This window comes from Lethenteron reissneri, chromosome 37 (genome assembly GCF_015708825.2).
Source record: "Lethenteron reissneri isolate LAM-NWPU_2019-01 chromosome 37, ASM1570882v1, whole genome shotgun sequence".
In the NCBI taxonomy this organism is placed as follows: Eukaryota; Metazoa; Chordata; class Hyperoartia; order Petromyzontiformes; family Petromyzontidae; genus Lethenteron; species Lethenteron reissneri.
The window spans coordinates 1,145,490-1,163,538 of NC_083815.1; the positions used below are offsets into that span (position 1 = coordinate 1,145,490).

An 18,049-nucleotide genomic window follows, 5' to 3' on the forward strand; every position below is an offset into this window, starting at 1 on the left:
AGATGATTTAAAAGTGCGTAACTCCAGTGGCCACCGAATATCGGAAGGAAGAGCGTTCCAGACGGCCGCAGCAGCGCATCTCTGCCACCCCGGTACCTCGCTCACCGATCCTCGGCACGCGACAAACAGAACTCGCGACACACGAAGGTCCAAAGATTGGACACAAAATTCCTAACCCCCAACCCCTCCCTCTGACCCCCCCTCCCTTTGATCCCCCCTCCCTCTGATCCCCCCTCCCTCTGACCCCCCCTCCCTCTGATCCCTCCCTCGCTCTCTCCCCCGCACCTCCCCAACCCCGCCTTAATACAAGAGCCACATCGCTCACGTGGGCGCTCCGAGAGCGAACGACACCCAGGAGCGAGTCGAGCCGCTGATGCGACGATAAAGACCGGACAAGCAGCAACAGCGACGGGGCCAGGTGAGCCGAGAAGGGAGGTGAGCCTCACCGGGTGAGCGGTGAGCCGAGGGCAGAGTAAGTGCGATGTGAGAGATGTTGGGGGAGGGGGGGTGAGAAGTGAGGTGATGGGTGAGAGTGTGAGCTGAGAGTTGTGAGCTGAGAGTTGTGAGGTGAGGGGCGAATGGTAAAGTGCGAAGTGGGAGGGGAAGTGAGATGCGAGATAATGCCAGCGGTCAAGTGGCGAGATGTTGGCTACCTCGCCTGGTATAGAGGAGCTTCGAGGTTTAATCCCGACCCTGACACCTGCGTATTTGGAGTTTGGATGTCTCTCTCTCCGTGGTCGCGTGGATTTTCCTCCAGGTTCTCATCTAGCAGTGGATAGACAATGGCTCATGACGATTACGTAGCATGTATTACGCACGGTATATATATATGCACTTGCGTATGATGCGTCCATCAGTATGTGCGTGCGTCTATTGTGTTGTTGTGTTCTCTCATCGCAAGTCGTGCACCGAGCCTGGCACCACCACGATCGTGTATATTGTTGGTATAGCGGCTCCCCAATTAAGACCACAACGTCCTGTACACCCTCCCCCCACCAACTAGACTCACTCATCACACTTGGTGACGAGATGTTAGCTATAGCTCAGTGGGCCTTACCTGGTTAAAATCAAATATCGTTGAGTTGAAGTTTGTATCGGCGCGCGCGATTATTCACTCCGTGGCTCCGTGGCCTGCCGCTCTATCGCCAGTCTCGAGTAGCGGCCACCCTCGGCCCCCTTGTGGCCATGCCACTCGCCTTGTGTCATCGTCCGACGATTTTAAACCACCCCGCTCTCCGAGCTTTCGAAGATCAAAACTAAAACTAGAAAAGCAAAGGGCATTTGACCGTTCTTGGAAAGTCGCTGTTAGTTGTGGAAGGGGGCCGCCTACCCCGCCCCCCCATGCGCCCGCTATTGCGTGGAAGGCACGGATTGACCAACAGACGGAAGAAACCACAGCAGGACACAACGGGGCATTGGTGGCAGCAGCCGCTGCTGCCGTTGCTGCCACTGCTGCTGGAGTTGATCGCAAATCTGGGAGTGATATCGCCCGGCCCAATATCGCCACTAGGCTGCACGCAAAAAAACAAAGACCCCCCCCCGTATCGCCTGTGAACAGACGGCCGGGGCCAGTGCTGCTGGCGAGTAGCACCGATGAAGGCACGGCACAAGATAGGGTGGGTGGCCAGCATCACGCCCGGCCGCATTTGTCTCCCTCGTGGCGAGATTTACACATCGTACTCATTTAAGGCTCAGTCAACCTTTGGGGAGGCCCATGACCAGTTCAGATAATCGTCACGGATGTTGAGCAGGAAACGAACTCGGGTCGCCGGGTTCGTATTGCGACGCGCTAACCGCTGTGCCACCGCTCCCCACTGCTGGCTCCACACTCACACACTGACACACACTGACACACACTCACAGACACACTGACACACACACACTGATACACACACACTGACACATGTCCCTCTCGTACATTCCATGCGCGGGCTCGACCTTGACCGAGTGTGGTAGCGAGTCGCCGCTCGCGTGTTTACACGGAGGGACTTCTCCTGCACGGCATCCATGCCACAGGCTGCGCGACCTCGTGCGGATGGAATGAATGGGGAGTGTCTGACTATTCCGCAAACGCGCACGTGTTTGCTTAACAGATTAAATTCGCTGATGTTTCAAGGCCGATGGTATCAAGGTGCGACGTTTTATATCTGCACCTCCGCGGGAATGAGCGTGCGTGCCTGTTGTATCGAACGTCTCTGACGGGTGCGTTTATGGTTTCATTTCTTTTTTTATGCCTTTTTTTTCAATATCGCGTAAACGTTCGTCCCGAACCTTGGGCACGAATCGAGAGCCAACGTCAACAGACGGGGGAGGGGGTGGGTCGTAAAAGGGATCGTGAATGCGGTGGCGATGGTGGCATCTTCTTCACCACTCGGCTACTACAAACAAACAGGTTGTAAATACCGGAGCAATGAACAGACACCCGACTACCGAAGCAGAGGACACCAGGGCGGGGGAAGGCATCGCTCTTCACGCAAAGCACTGCCACCCTTCGTGCCCGCGGAAGCTGATATCACAGAGCTACCTCATTTCTTCCAGTGACGTCTGAAAACCCAGATATTGGTCTTTAATATGTATTTATATTTACCAGAGAAAATACGTTGAATGTGGGAATTTGGTTATTTGATTGAGTGAATGAGTGAGTGGTTGGTTGATTGGGTGAGTGAATGGGTGGCTGAGTCAGTGAGCAGGGTGAGTGGGTTAGTGAGCAGGTGGGTGAGTGAGTGGGTGGGTGAGTGAGCGGGTGGGTGAATGAGCAGGTGGGTTAGTGAGCAGGTGGTTGAGTGAGCGGGTGGGTGAGTGATCGGATGGGTGAGTGAGCGGGTGGGTTAGTGAGTGGGTGGGTGAGTGAGTGGGTGGGTGAGTGAGCGGGTTGGTGAGTGAGCAGGTGGGTTAGTGAGCGGGTGGTTGAGTGAGCGGGTCGGCGAGTGAGCGGGTGGTTGAGTGAGCGGGTGGGCGAGTGAGCGGGTGGGCGAGTGAGCGGGTGGGTGAGTGAGCGGGTGGGTGAGTGAGCGGGTGGGTGAGTGAGTGGGTGGGTGAGTGAGCGGGTGGGTGAGTGAGCGGGTGGGTGAGTGAGCGGGTGGGTGAGTGAACGGGTGGGTGAGTGAGCGGGTCGGTGAGTGAGCGGGTGGTTGAGTGAGCGGGTGGGTGAGTGAGTGGGTGGTTGAGTGAGTGGGTGGTTGAGTGATCGGGTGGGTGAGTGAGTGGGTGGTTGAGTGATCGGGTGGGTGAGTGAGCGGGTGGGTGAGTGAGTGGGTGGTTGAGTGATCAGGTGGGTGAGTGAGCGGGTGGGTGAGTGAGTGGGTGGTTGAGTGATCGGGTGGGTGAGTGAGTGGGTGGTTGAGTGATCGGGTGGGTGAGTGAGTGGGTGGTTGAGTGATCGGGTGGGTGAGTGAGTGGGTGGGTGAGTGATCGGGTGGGTGAGTGAGTGGGTGGGTGAGTGAGTGGGTGGGTGAGTGATCGGGTGGGTGAGTGAGTGGGTGGGTGGGTGAGTGGGTGGTTGAGTGATCGGGTGGGTGAGTGAGCGGGTGGGTGAGTGAGCGGGTGGTTGAGTGATCGGGTGGGTGAGTGAGCGGGTGGGTGAGTGAGTGGGTGGTTGAGTGATCGGGTGGGTGAGTGAGCGGGTGGGTGAGTGAGTGGGTGGTTGAGTGATCGGGTGGGTGAGTGAGTGGTGGTGAGTGAGTGGGTGGTTGAGTGATCGGGTGGGTGAGTGAGTGGGTGGTTGAGTGATCGGGTGGGTGAGTGAGTGGGTGGTTGAGTGATCGGGTGGGTGAGTGAGTGGGTGGGTGAGTGATCGGGTGGGTGAGTGAGTGGGTGGGTGAGTGAGTGGGTGGGTGAGTGATCGGGTGGGTGAGTGAGTGGGTGGGTGGGTGAGTGATCGGGTGGGTGAGTGAGTGGGTGGGTGGGTGAGTGAGTGGGTGGGTGAGTGATCGGGTGGGTGAGTGAGTGGGTGGGTGGGTGAGTGATCGGGTGGGTGAGTGAGTGGGTGGGTGGGTGAGTGAGTGGGTGGTTGAGTGATCGGGTGGGTGAGTGAGTGGGTGGTTGAGTGATCGGGTGGGTGAGTGAGTGGGTGGGTGGGTGAGTGATGAGTCCCACTATGAGAAGCACGACTGAGTGTCCACGTGCTGGGGTGGATCTGGCTGTTTCGAGGATCAGGCTCCTCGGCCATCAACAAATGCACCTCGACACACGTAGATGGAACAGTCGTCATCACCACCACCACCATCACAATCTAACGAGGTGGACAGCGGCGATGAAGATCGCACACCGCTCCTCTTACCTTGGCGAGTGAACGGCCCGCGTGGCGGGACTCGCAGGGAGAGAGGGAGGGTGTGGAGGTGGCATTGTTTGCTGCATGCAAATCCTCAGCTTAGCCATTGCCGTTTGTAATTAAGACCTTAATCTGTAATAATTTCGTATGAATGTAATCATTGTGTTGCTACACATTCCTGCAGAGTAGAAACAACATGTATAATAATCATTGTAGTCCTTGTAATCAGTTCAATTTACGTGCTTTGAAAAGGGGCCATTACCCGATTCGTCGCCTATTAAATAAGTGCCGATGTTAAGGTCACACACACACACGCAGTGTCGCGAATGAAGGCGTTGAGTTGTTGGTGTTGAGTGTGCGCGTGTGCACCATTCCCCACGCAGCGGTGCTCAGAATGAAGCCCTCCTCATTCGAGACCCATTCATCATTCATCCTCCTCCTCCTCGAAGTCACCGCTGCAACAATTAACTGTACTCTTAGTTCTTTCGGTAAAGTCACGTAGGTAAAAAATGAAATTAAAATTAATAAAAAAATAAAAACAATAAAATCACGACGTTTCGGAGGCAACACAAGCTTCCGTCTTCAGTACCAAGTGTGACAGTTTCACCTGAAGACGGAGGCTTGTGTTGCCTCCGAAACGTCGTGATTTTATTGTTTTTATTTTTTATTAATTTTAATTTAATTTTTCACCCACCTGACTTTACCGAAAGAACTAAGAGTATGAATCCTTGCAGTCATGAAAGCTTCAAATCTAGAACCATTAACTGTCTCAGAAACATCGTCTGCAGGCGGATGCGCGCATCTCCGTCACACATTGGAAATTAGAGCTACGACCCTGCGTCTCTAATTTTACCGGGAAGGAGATTGTGACTCTTTGGGTAGCAGTAGATTCGTGAATTAAGCATTTTTGTTCGAATATTTTAGTAATTTGTGAAATAATATAGATTTCTCTCTAATTATTAGGGTCTTCTTCTGAGCCATTTATATATGAACTGGAGGAATAAGAGATGCTTTCCACCAGGGGAAATGTACCTTCGGTGAGAGCTCGCAAATGCGTGTGAGAGGTTTACGAATGAGATTTACCCACAGCCACAACTGCAAATGCATGCAGGCAACTGCTTCCGCGGATGACGATTTCGTAATTGATGCCAACTCGTGTAATAGTCCCGTTCAGATATGGGATTCCACGAGAAGTCTGGACGATGACTTCTCACTCACACGTCGTTAGGTTTGGGGTGTGAAGAGGAACGAGTGAGTGGTGTGAACAGCGGTGGTGTATTCGGAGATATTTCACTCTGACTTGTTCTGTCAAAGATGTGCCATGCTAATCCACAATGAGAATTAAATCCATTGACAAGGTCTTGTTTTGTCAACAGTTCTTTGCCATCCCATCAGGGTTTTTTTTGGAAGAGTATTTAGCTTCTAGATTTGAAGCTTTCGTGACTGCAAGGATTCATACTCTTTGTTTTTTTCGGTTAAGTCACGTGGGTAAAACAGTCTGCATCAGCAGTAGGCCATGCTTTCCCACCTGATGACGGACGCTTGTGTTGCGCCCGAAACGTCGTGATTTTATTTAGTTGTTTTCACTTATTGTTTTTAATTTTTGACCTACGTGACTTTACCGAACAAACCAAAGAGTAGTACTTAGCTTCCCTTTAGTGTTCAACCGAGTTGAACGTTTTCTAGACAAGTCTTGTGGTTTTTGTGAATTTGGCAAAGTTTGGTGGTGTTAAGAAAATGTTGAATTTTTTCCTTAGCGAGTACGCATATATGTCTTATTGTTCTGTAGCTAATCCAATCAGGGATATTTTATTCCAGGCTATATCTAGAGCTTTCGTTCATTCAGGAATGTTCGATTAAAACCAACGTGGACTATCATCCTTTATTCTGAACTATTTTAAGTGCCATGTTTATCAATTATTTTTAGGAATTGGTTCTTAAAATATGTCCAGGCACTTAAAAAAACTAAGATTTTGCTCGCCGAATCCCAGTCAGAATGGAGAGCGTCGTGTTTAGATGCTTGAAGGTCTAAATGTTTTTAAGACCGTTTTATGATAATGTTATGAGTTTATTTTACTTATGTTTGTACGACGAATGCCAAATATAATGGCACGATCACTGAGATGATTACCGCCGACTCCCACTTTTGAAGATGTACCGGGTAGATGTGTTAGTATAGGACATCAAGTATGGACAAACGATCTGAGTTGTTTATATTGGGTCTCGTGATTGAAGCAAATCAATTGATGTAGATTGTAGCGTTTGCAAAGTCGAATGCATCATGTGGTATGTTTAGCTAATTCTAATTCAGGTCACCTCTGATTAATAATTCACCTTTTGGAATGGGTAACGTAATTTTATACGGGGATTAATTAGAAATGTACTATTTTGTGGTCGATAGCAACCATCAAAGTAAAAGTTCGGTTACCTGGAGAATAAATCATGAGTGTGATACATTCAAACGAACCCAGTCGGATACAGTGTTAGTTGTATGCAAGGTAGGTTATTTTTCACATGTCCTGGCACATCTCCTCTTCATGATATCCTTCATTTTCTCCGAGGCTATGAGTTATATGCGAGGTGAGCCATGTTTCAGACAGGCAGAAGATGCCCGGGAAAAAATTAGCGAATTCAATTTTTATTATTATTTTAATTTAGCTGTGAGGTCTCTCATGTTGACCTGGACAATGCCAAGACCCCGTCTGTCTGGGTTAAAGGTGAGTGATGCAGAAGATGTGGCAGTAATGGAACCAGGATTGGTTTCAACACCTGACTAAATCAACAATATTAATATTAATAGTTTTAAAATATATTTATAATAGTGCTGTCCTAAACGTAGTGAGACATGGCTATGAGTATTTTTTAAGCTTTGAAGCGAATAATATGCAATTGTAGAATTTTGTAGATTGGAGGAAAATAATGCACAGAATACGGGAGGTGCCATTATTTGAGAAATTATGGGGGGGGGGGGGGGGCGGTGGAAGGAGGGTGTTGTGTGCGATGGATGAGGTGACTGAGTGAGTTGAATGGCCGAGTGACAATGTGGTCAAAACAATAGAGCACAGTTAGTGGGTGGGAGCAGGAGCGTGAGTCCGCTCCACAAACACCAGCAGGAGGAGCCCATCTTGAATGTCATGGCCACTGCACGGAGACTTCATGCAGCGACCTCCCGGAGCAGTGGCCGAGGCAGTCGAGCATCTGGGGGTTGTCGGCCCAGCCGAAGATGGCAGAGGCGACGCGCGCGGTGCCGCAGACGCACGGCGTAGAACTCTGTTCCGTGCTCTTCTTGTTGTTCACGGGGTGGCCCCGCTGAACAGCACGCCACGGGCTGCTGGGGATGTCAAGGGGGTCCGCACAATAGAGTGCACACAGTACACTACGGCACGCTGCGCCACACGCAGATCAAGCTGCACCGCACACTTCAATATTCATCAAACACTTCGCTACTATACCACACATTTACACTCTACCCATCAAAGTCCAACTAAACATTACGGCAGTGTACATGCAGTACTCTTAATTAAATGATACACACAATGGGCATGCACACAAACACACAATGAACATGCATACAAACACACAAAAACAGATAAACACACACATAAATACGTATGATAAATAAATAACAAAAAAACCTGTATACAAAATCCGTTAAAAACTGAGAATCTTAAAAAAAACGCTAAAATAACAGTTTTTAAAATCCGTTAAAAACGAAAGAATCCGTTATGTCTTTTTAAATTATTGATAAATTAAATAACAAACACATTTACACAAGCCCACGCATTTATTCACACCTTAACCTAAAAGAGTGGTTACAAATTGTAGTATCATAAACAAATGTATAACAAGTACTGTGTTAAAAAACTTGGCTTCGAGGCCGATCTTGATACCTTTGGCACTAAGCTGTGTTTGTTGTTTTTACCTGTGCACTCACCTGTACACTCAATCACCTGTACACTCATTCACCTGTACACTCACTCATCTGTACACTCACTTATCAGTACACTCACTCACCTGTACACTCATTCACCTGTACACTCGCTCATCTGTACACTCACTCACCAGTACACTCACTTATTAGTACACCCACCTGTACTCACTCACCTGTACACTCACCTGTACTTTCACTCACCTGTACTTTCACTCGCCTGTACACGCATTCGCCTGTACGCTCACATGCAATCAGGTAGATGCTGGTGCGAGATTGATGGCAATGTAGTTTCTTTACACTTCCTAATTATTAACCAGATGAGCAATTATTAAATATTCTATTCTCTTATACTTCCTCACTTGAATACCGCCCGCATCACCTGCACGAACAGAGATGCAGAGCTACACAACGAGACGCACCGATATATATCGACCGACACAGACAAGCACCCATGGAGATGCATCGAAGTCGAGCCGTGGCAGTGCGACTGAAGACGTGAAACACAACCTATGGGCCGCACAGTAAACATACTGTGGTCTGCGCTTCTTCACGAAGGAGGAGGAACAGCGACACGACACCAACTCTGTCTGTCTGCTGAGGCCGTCTCGCCGTGGCCAGCATCAGCAGTAGCATCAGACCTCTATGTTGGGCATCTAGCTGGTGAACATGTGGATGATGGTGATGATGGTGAGGGATGTGGGTGATGATGGCTGTTGATGATGTTGCCAGTTTTATTTTCCCACTACGATGTCGATGATGATGCTGAGTATTGTGTCAGTGGAAAATGAAATAATAATATAACGATGATGACAATGATTTTGAAAATGATAATATCGATGGTGAGTCAGAATGGGTTGATTTTTTTTCACATTTCCCAGATGATAATCATGTGAATAATGATTTTTCAACTTGATGATGATGATGAGTGCGTTGTCAGAAACAATGATGACAATGACCCTTCTGCTGATGACGCGTCAGGCATGTCTTGATTTTAAATCTATTCAAGATGATGACGACAACGATGATGATGATGAGGACGATGTCTATGAGCATTCCCAAAAGCAACGATGACCATCTCGGGAACAATGATCAACACCGTGATGATGACGATGACATTGATGTATCAGTCAGGTGGTCGCTAACAGCATTTGGCCCAACAGTCTGTTAAAGCCTCCCTGTCGGTATCTTTGTCTTTGCGTGAGCAGCGAGATGAAGGCGGCGCACGAGAAGAAGAGCGTCGGCTCGCCTGGCGCAGGGAGGACACGGCGCTTCGCCTCCGTGCGGGTGAGGCCGCGAGCTCCCGGGATGTGACCCCTACGATGTGACCCCCACCGTGGCCCTGCCCCCCCCCCCTACCGTAGCCCTGACCCCCCCCCCCTCCTCCACCGTAGCCCAGACCCCCCCCCCCCATCTCCCCTACACTGCAGCCCCCTTCAGTTCTAATCCTGGCCACGGCTTCCCAGCAGACTTCTCTTCTTGCTGTCGCGTGGCTGGTGACGATGCAGGGCATCGACCACAACGCCACATCCAGGTGGCCGAGCCAGACGACCGCGTCAGCAGCAGCAGTGGTGGCGGAGTGGTCCGCTGCGAGGTCTCCTTCGGTTTGCGGATCGGGTGTCGTTAGATGTCGCGCCGGCTCTGTGCTGGATGACCACAGCCGCACCGCGACTGGAGAGTTTTTAATGCTCCGTTTGTGCATCGTCAGGGGCCCGCATCTGCTACCGTGGTTTGTGCGGTGGACGCGGCTTCGGGTGCACAATGAGCAGCTTCGTGGGAGACCAAATCCCAGGGTTCTTCTGCGTCGGGCCTTTCGAGCAATAGCTGAGTGATATCTGAACCAGTCTTTGCCCGACCCCTAGGTCGACTCAGCCTTAAATAAGCACTGGGGAACGAAAGTCGGCCGGGCCAAGTAGTGGGGAACAACACCGCGCGTGTGTGGCCTTGAAGTGAAACGCATATAAGAGGCGACGTTTCGGGCAACGGGTCCTTCTGCATTGCACGCAGAGAGGCCAGAAGAGAGACAGAGTGAATGATAAGAGTTGGAGGCTGTACTTGCCGTACTCCATGGAGTGGGGGACGCTTGGTAATTTCGTGTTGCAGGTTGCGTGTTGTGATCACGTGTTGTGATTGTGGTACGATTTGGGTCAGAGGCGCCTAACGTTTGTCGCGTATATTGGGGTGGATCATGGTGATTGGGGAGGCCTTCATCCAGCAGTGGATTGACCATGGTGGCGGCGGCGGCAGCTGATGATGACGATGTCGACCGTAATCAGTCCATACTTGATTGCATCACACGGAGCACACCAGGTTTATATTGTTTTTATTTTCTCATTAAGACAAATGTGTTGATGGTAATAGTAGCCTGTTAATGTTTGTTTAAGTTGGTCGACCTATGGCACCTGAGTGTTCGTTTATAAAATTCATGTTGCATAAGCCGTGGACACAGTCTCATTGTAATTGACTGCGTAAGCGATCTCACCCCTGATTTATATTTACAGCCCTTATCAGACTGTGTTACCTGTGCAAAGGTGATTATAAACTGGGGTCTATATCTTTATATGTGTGTCTGTCAATTCTAGTATGTGGGGAGCGGTGGTGCAGTGGTTAGCGTTACGCTGCGCTACAAACCCGGTGACCCAAGTTCGATTCCCGCTCACGGCCAACACCAGTGACGATTATCTGAACCGGTCCTGGGCCTCCCCTAAGTCGACTCGGCCTCAAATGAGTTCCTGGTGGGGTGTGTAAACATCGCAGCTGGGGAGACAAAGGCGGCCGGGCGTGGTGCTGGCCACCCACCCCCTTGTGTGCCGTGCCGGCTTTCATAGGTGCTCGCTAACAGCACTTGCCGCAACAGTCTGTGCAGGCTACATGGGAGATATTTGTATTTGTGTGCGTCAGTGTGTATTTGTGTAAGTCCGTGTGTGTCTGTGTTTATGATGTGTGCGTGGATATAAGTTCTATATGTGTCTCTTTTATATTTATACATCGATGGAATGTATATACATTTATGGTCTGCCATTTGTCGGGCAGTGGTGGCTATGCACGTGGCACTGTGGGGCAACAGCGAGGGTTGGTAAATCACATCACTGCACAACATTTGTGAGACTCCTTTCCCGTGCGCTGTCTCGCCACGAGGTCTGTATGGGATAGCGCGTTGCCCCCTCACACGCGGGGGATTTCTCCGGATCCTCCGCTTTCCTACCGCATGTAAACACTCATTAATTGGCCGACACCGCCTCGCGGTCGCGGTCGTGGTGGTGGGGGGGAGAGATTTGAGATTCTTGCACCATTCGCCAAAGCAGCCGTGCCGGGAGATCGAACCGAACCCTTGACCTCTGTCACATTGCAAGTCCAGAGTGGCGATAGCCACGACAACGCCACCGCAGCTCGTGACTAAAAAAAAATCGAAGGCTTTCGCGACCAATATCATCCGTAATAGAGGGTGTTTTTTTGGGTTAGATTGTGTAGATATATAAATGTGTCGTTAAACCCTCCACCACCCGACACAGCCAATTAGTGAGGTCTGTCACGTAAACGCACCATGCCAATTCATTACTAGTACAGCAACACCGGTGTGTTTGTACTCAGATTGTGAATGTTGTGGATTTGCTTTCCAACACACCGGTGTGCTGTACTAGTAACGAATTGGCACGTTCTGTTTACGTGACAATCCTTACTAGTTGGCTGTGTCGGGTGGTGGCGGGTTTAACGACACATTTATTCATTTACGCGATCCAACCCCAAAATACCAATATTTTGGAAAAAAAAGTGTAACGGTACGTATGTTGAACTTATTTCGCACCGCACGTAGCCAACCGTGCTAAGCTGAGGTGCGGATGGAATGCCAGCAAAGTAAACACAACAACAACAACAACAGCAGCCACGGGCGGTTCTAAAGAAATGAACGAAGGCCATCAGCGCCAATTGGGCAGTGGCAAACGGGCAAATCATCTCGTTGTGAGAGACGGTGTCACGAGTGGTTCACGGGTGAAGTCGCTGACGAGAGACACGTCGACCTCGCAGATTGGAGCAGTGGGGTGAGGACACCACGTGCCTCGTGGAGGCAGGAAGGGGGTCCTCATCCAGCAGTGGCGAGAGAATGGCCAATAATGTTGTTCATAACAATACCGTCACAATACGATATCGAGTCGTACGGGGGGTCGTCCCGAGACAGGCTGCTCTTTATGCTGTGAGCAAGGGTCATTGCCCGAAACGTCGCCTATTGTCGAGACATTACCCAGTCCGATTGAAGATCGTTGTTGGGGTTTTGTCGTTGCACAGTGGTGAGCGCCGGCCACCCGAGTTCGAATTCTCGTCAAGGGAAAACGTCAGTGGCGAGTGATACTAGAACTGGTCCTGTGGCTCCCCTAGGTAGACTCAGTACCGGGTGCTGTGTGTAAATATGGGAAACAAAGACGGCCGGGTGGTGTGATGGCTACACTCAACCCCCCCGTGTGTCGTCCCGGCCTCAATAGGTGCTCCCCCGGACAGCACTTGCCCCAACAGTATGTGCAGGGTGCACGGGGGGCTTTGTCTTTGTTGAGTTCGTGTGCGTCTTTTGAATTCGACATCGAGATCCATCACTCGCCGCTGATGTTTAGTTGTCGTGGGTAATTCAACTCAGGTCTCCGAGTTCACATCGCAGTGGGCTAACCAATGCACAACAGCTCTTCGCCTTGAGTCAATGACCCCTGGAATGAAACTCACGTCTGTGATGTTGTGTGCGTGGTTTTTATTGTGGGGATGGCGGTCAAATGGGGTGGAGGTAGCAATGCCGGCGCAGTAAAGCACACGAATGACTCCCGTGCTGTGAATTACTGTGCTCTGTGAAAGGGGTTATTGTCCGAAACGTCACTTTATATCTTTTTTCCTTTTATGGCTGCGGTGTTATCGACATCTGTGTTGAGATTGTTTTCCTTCAATCGCCTATTTTTATCCGTTACTCGATTCCGCTACCATCTATACCATCTCACGCAGAGGACGCTTGGATGTGGACATCTGGCAGTTCACCAGGGCATTCATTGGCTCAAGCGAATGCGGCCACGCTGATGAGGCGCTGAATGTCGAAACCGGTGTGGAGTTGTGCTTGTGTTGAACCCATCTTGCGCAAGTTGTGCATTCCCAGAGAAGACAGCCGTTTGTCGGCTGGGGTCGTTTAAAGCAGAATCAAACTCTTTATTTAGACTGGAGGAATCCGATGACCTGTGGAGCTCTTTTTTCACAGATGTCCAGTAGAACAAACACTACTTTGCAGACGTGTAGTTATTTGGAGGGACAGACACGGGAAAGGAGGCGAATTTTCCACTTGTTTTTAATGCGTTACCAATCCTTTCTTCGGAATCGAACTGGGATCATCGGGTTCGGGAGATTGAACTCCCGCGCCACGCGACCCCCCGCCTCCTCGCCACCCTTCCCCCACCCTCACCCCCACCCCATTGCTCGCCATCATTAATCATTGCCACAGACTATAGGTGTGCATGTGTCTCCGCTTCATTGGTGTCTCGTCTGGTCGCGGTGACACGGGGACGAACTCAGCGGAACACTCCACAGCTGATGCACCGACGAACACAGACAAAGATCACCCGTATAGCCTTTCACAGGCTGGTGGGCAGAGTGCTGTTGGCGAGAACCTATGAAGGCCGGCACGGGACACGTAGGGGTGGTGTGGCCAATACCACGGCCGGCCGCCTTTGTCTCCCCAGTAGTGAAGTTTGTAGCATATATACACACACCGCCAGCCACTCATTTAAGGCTGAATCGACCTAGGGGATGAGGCTCACAACCCGTTCCGATAATACTCGCCACTGATGGTAGCCGTGGTCGGGATTCCAAATCGAACGGTCGAGTTCCCAGTGCCGCCATCCAATGTATCATCACCATCATCATCAGCGGAAGCGGCAGCAGCCATGGTCAATCCACTGCTGGATGTAAGCCCCCTGCCCACGCCGTCGCTATGTCTCACGGATCCCCCGTGTGTGAGGATCCACCCTGCACACGGAACTGATGATTCCATCGCTCCATCTCCGCGCGGTGTAAGTCCTTTCGGACCCGTTCCATTGATTCATCCTGATCACTAGATATGTAATCGCGACAAAGTAAATAAATCAAGTGGCATTTATTGTGTTTAATTGGATTCGTTCGTTTCTCAATCCGCTTGTCCTGGTGAGGGTCGCGACAGCAGCTTGGTGAGTTGCGGGGGTCCAAACCTCCCTACTGCACTACACACTATACGACACTGTACACTCCACTACACACTACACTATACACTACACTATACACTACACTATACTGTACACTCCACTATACACTACACTATACACTCCTATACACTATACACTACTACACTCTACTATACACTACACAATACACTACTATACACTACAACACCCCACACTACTATACACTACACTACTATACACGAAGCTACTCCACACTATACACTACTATACACTACACTACTATACACGAAGCTACTAGACACGATACACTACTATACACTACACGATACACTACTATATACTACTATACATTAAGCTACTACACACTATGCACTACACTATACACTACACTATACACTACTATACACGAAGCTACTCCACACTATACACTACTATACACTACTATACACGAAGCTACTAGACACGATACACTACTATACACTACACGATACACTACTATATACTACTATACATTAAGCTACTACACACTATGCACTACACTATTCACTACTATACACTACACTATACACTACTATACACTATACACTACTATACACTACACTACAATACACAGACTGTAGCTCTTCCTGGGGAACTCCCAGGCGTGTCCAGGCCAGCCGAGCGACGTCGTCCCGCCAGCAGCAGCATCAGCATCGTGGTGCTGGGCCGGCCCCGGGCTCGTCGCCCAGTGGGACGTTGCTGCTGCTGCTGCTGCCCGCTAGAGTTCCAGAGGAAGTCTGCCGGGTGGCTTCCTTACCAGGCGACTGAACCACCTCAACTGGCTCCTCTCGATCTGCAGGAGTGAACCACGACCTCAGACTCGGAGGCGCAGATCCTCATCCCAGCCGCTTCGCACTCGGCTTCGAACCGCTCGAGTGCCCGCTGAGATCACAGTGTGACGAGGCAAAGAGGACAACGTCGTCTGAAAAAAGTAGCGACCCCACCTCCATGCCCCCCCGTACCGGACACTCTCCATACCTGGGGCTGCGCCTTGATGTCCTGGCCATGAAAATCACAAACAGGAGTGGAGACAAGACGCACCCCTGGCGGAGTAAAACACCCACGGTGAACGACTTTGAGAATACGGACACAGCTCTCACTCCGGGAACACAAGTGGCACCGGTACATCGTCATCCCGCAGCACCTCCCACAAGCCACTGCGGGGAACACGGTGGTATGCCTTCTCCAAGTCTACAAAGCAGAGGTCGACTGCAGAAGCGTACTCACATGATCCCTCGAATATCTGTGAGAGGGAACAAAAACTGGTCCATTGTCTCGCGACCATGACGGAATCCGCATCGTTCCTCCTGAATCTGATGCTCCATCACCGGACGAAGCCTCCTCTCCAGCGCTCTGGCATCGGCTTCACCTGCGACGCTGAGCAGTGTGATCCCTCTGTAGTTGGAGCACACACTCTGGTCCCCTTTCTTAAAAAAAGTGGGGACCACGACCCCAGTTTGCCAATCCAGAGGTGCTGTACCTGTCTTCCATGCAACATCGAAGAGGCGCGTTAACCACGACGCTCCTACACTGCCCAGCGCTCTCAACAACTCTGGGCGAATCTCGTCCACCCCGGCAACTTTGCCGCTACGACGACCCCCGTGGTGGATCCGACCCCACCCCCCCCCAGCTGTTGTTTCAGGACTGCCTCCTGAGACGAGGGCATGTCCACCGGGCTGAGGAGCTCCTCAAAGTGCTCCTTACACCTGTCAACTATCTCCTTCAGTCGAGATAAATGTTACACCGTCACCCGCACTGAGAACAGCCTCAGTCACGTCCCGTCGGCCCCTCCTGAGGCGTAGGGTGGCTTGCCAGAGCATCTTTGACGCTGCCCAGGAGTTCCTCTTCGTGGCCTCTCCCAACTCATCCCACGCCCCCCGCAGGATTTCGCTTCCAGCGACTGCTGCGGCTGCCGCCCTCTTGGCTCGTCCGCGGTGCCTCTCACTCGAGTCGGGAGGTCCCTTCCCCAGGATTTCACTCCATTACATTTTAATGACTTTAATCATTCACCATTATTACCATTCACCCTCGCTCCTGCACGCCGTGTCAGGTCGGGCACTCAGCGGCATGTCCGTTACACATTAAACGACGCTTACTTCCCACATGTGCCGCTCCTATCTGAACACAGACGAGTATTGTTTTACGCATCCCATCAGCGGCACGGCATTCTTTCTGCGGACGCATTTTTTGTCTTCTTCAGCATTGGCTCAACGCAAGCAGCACTGTGACCCGAATTCGACAATCATTGTCTCGTAAGCTCGCAGGCTTGAGTCCGGCTCGCTTGGAACATTGCTGGTCAGCTGCCACATGGGCAAGCATCCTTTCTCTCTCCGTGAGATATTGGTCCAAGTTGGAAGCAAGGCAATACTACAAAACGTGGAATAAGAACTATTGGAGTCGTCGAGAAGAAGATGAATTACAATGCAGTTAACAATGAGCACGGTTGGTTACGTACGGTGCAAAAGAAATTCAACATACAAACATTCACAGTTTGTGCCTCTGGTGGTCGTGGTGGTGATGCTGCGGCTGTGTTGGCAGTGGTGGTACAACATGCACAACCAATAAGCAACCAACAACAACCATCTCGACAACATTCATCAACAGCACCATGCGGACTTAAAATAACACTTACGTGACCAATATTATTCATGATAAAGGTGTTTTGTTTACGCGACAAATCAGACTAATTGGCTGTATTGGGTGGTGGTCGGTTATTTTTACGCGATCTAACCCAAAAATGATTTTATTGTGATTTAAATAAACAAATGTATAATAGGCGACGTTTCGGGCAATGGCCCTTCTTCTCTACGTGTGCCCCTCCCCGCCCCGAACCCTCCAGGTGTTCCTGATCTGCCTGTCTCTCCTCTACTTCTCCAAGGCGTTCGCTGGCAGCTACATGAAGAGCTCCATCACCTCCATCGAGCGCCGCTTCGACCTGCCCAGCTCCGTGGCGGGGATGATTGACGGTGGATTTGAGTTCGGTGAGCTGCTTGAGATTAGAGGGGGTGGGGGCTGGGGGTGTGTGTGGGGGGGGGGGGGGGTGGCAGCCGTCGTCCAGCCGTGGATTGACAACGGGCTGCAATTGATAGTGATGATTTATTTAATATTTAGGTCATGCCTAAGGTGCATGCTCGGAATCACAGAGGTACACAAAGAGGAACGTATATATCCGTGGAAAGGGGCACGGCCCAAAGCGTTGCCTATTATATAAATGCTCCCTTTAGGGCCACACAGTGGTATTGACGAACGTGTTGAGTTTGCCTGGGCAGGTAAAGGGAGCCGACTCCTGTTGCGCGCTCTCCCTCCCTCTCTGTGCGTGCAGGGAATCTTCTGGTCATGGCCTTCGTGAGCTTCTTTGGCGCGCGCTTCCACAGACCCCGGATCATCGCGGTGGGAACCACGCTCATGGGCCTCAGCACCCTGCTCATGGCCATGCCGCACTTCTTCATGGGCAGGTTAGCATGGATGTGGGGGGGGGGAAGGTGGTGCAGCGGTTAGCGCGCCGCGCCATTTGTAGGTATTTGTTTTTGCACCGAACGTAGCCAACCGTGATAATCGGAGGTGCGGGGGAAGGACGAAAAACTAAACTGTTATGAAGTTCTAAGAAATGTGTGGATAAGTGCGTGGGTA

General features: G+C 50.8%; 1 protein-coding gene across 1 annotated transcript in view; it reads left to right on the forward strand.

Moving 5' to 3' along the window:
- The first annotated feature begins 311 nt into the window (after positions 1-311).
- LOC133351353 (solute carrier organic anion transporter family member 1C1-like) overlaps positions 312-18,049 on the forward strand; it is a 32,268-nt gene continuing 14,530 nt past the window's right edge. The window contains 4 exon segments of the mRNA XM_061566487.1: positions 312-418; positions 9,407-9,485; positions 17,259-17,400; positions 17,742-17,874. Of these exon segments, the coding sequence (XP_061422471.1) occupies positions 9,411-9,485; positions 17,259-17,400; positions 17,742-17,874 (350 nt within the window). The 5' untranslated portion in view covers positions 312-418; positions 9,407-9,410.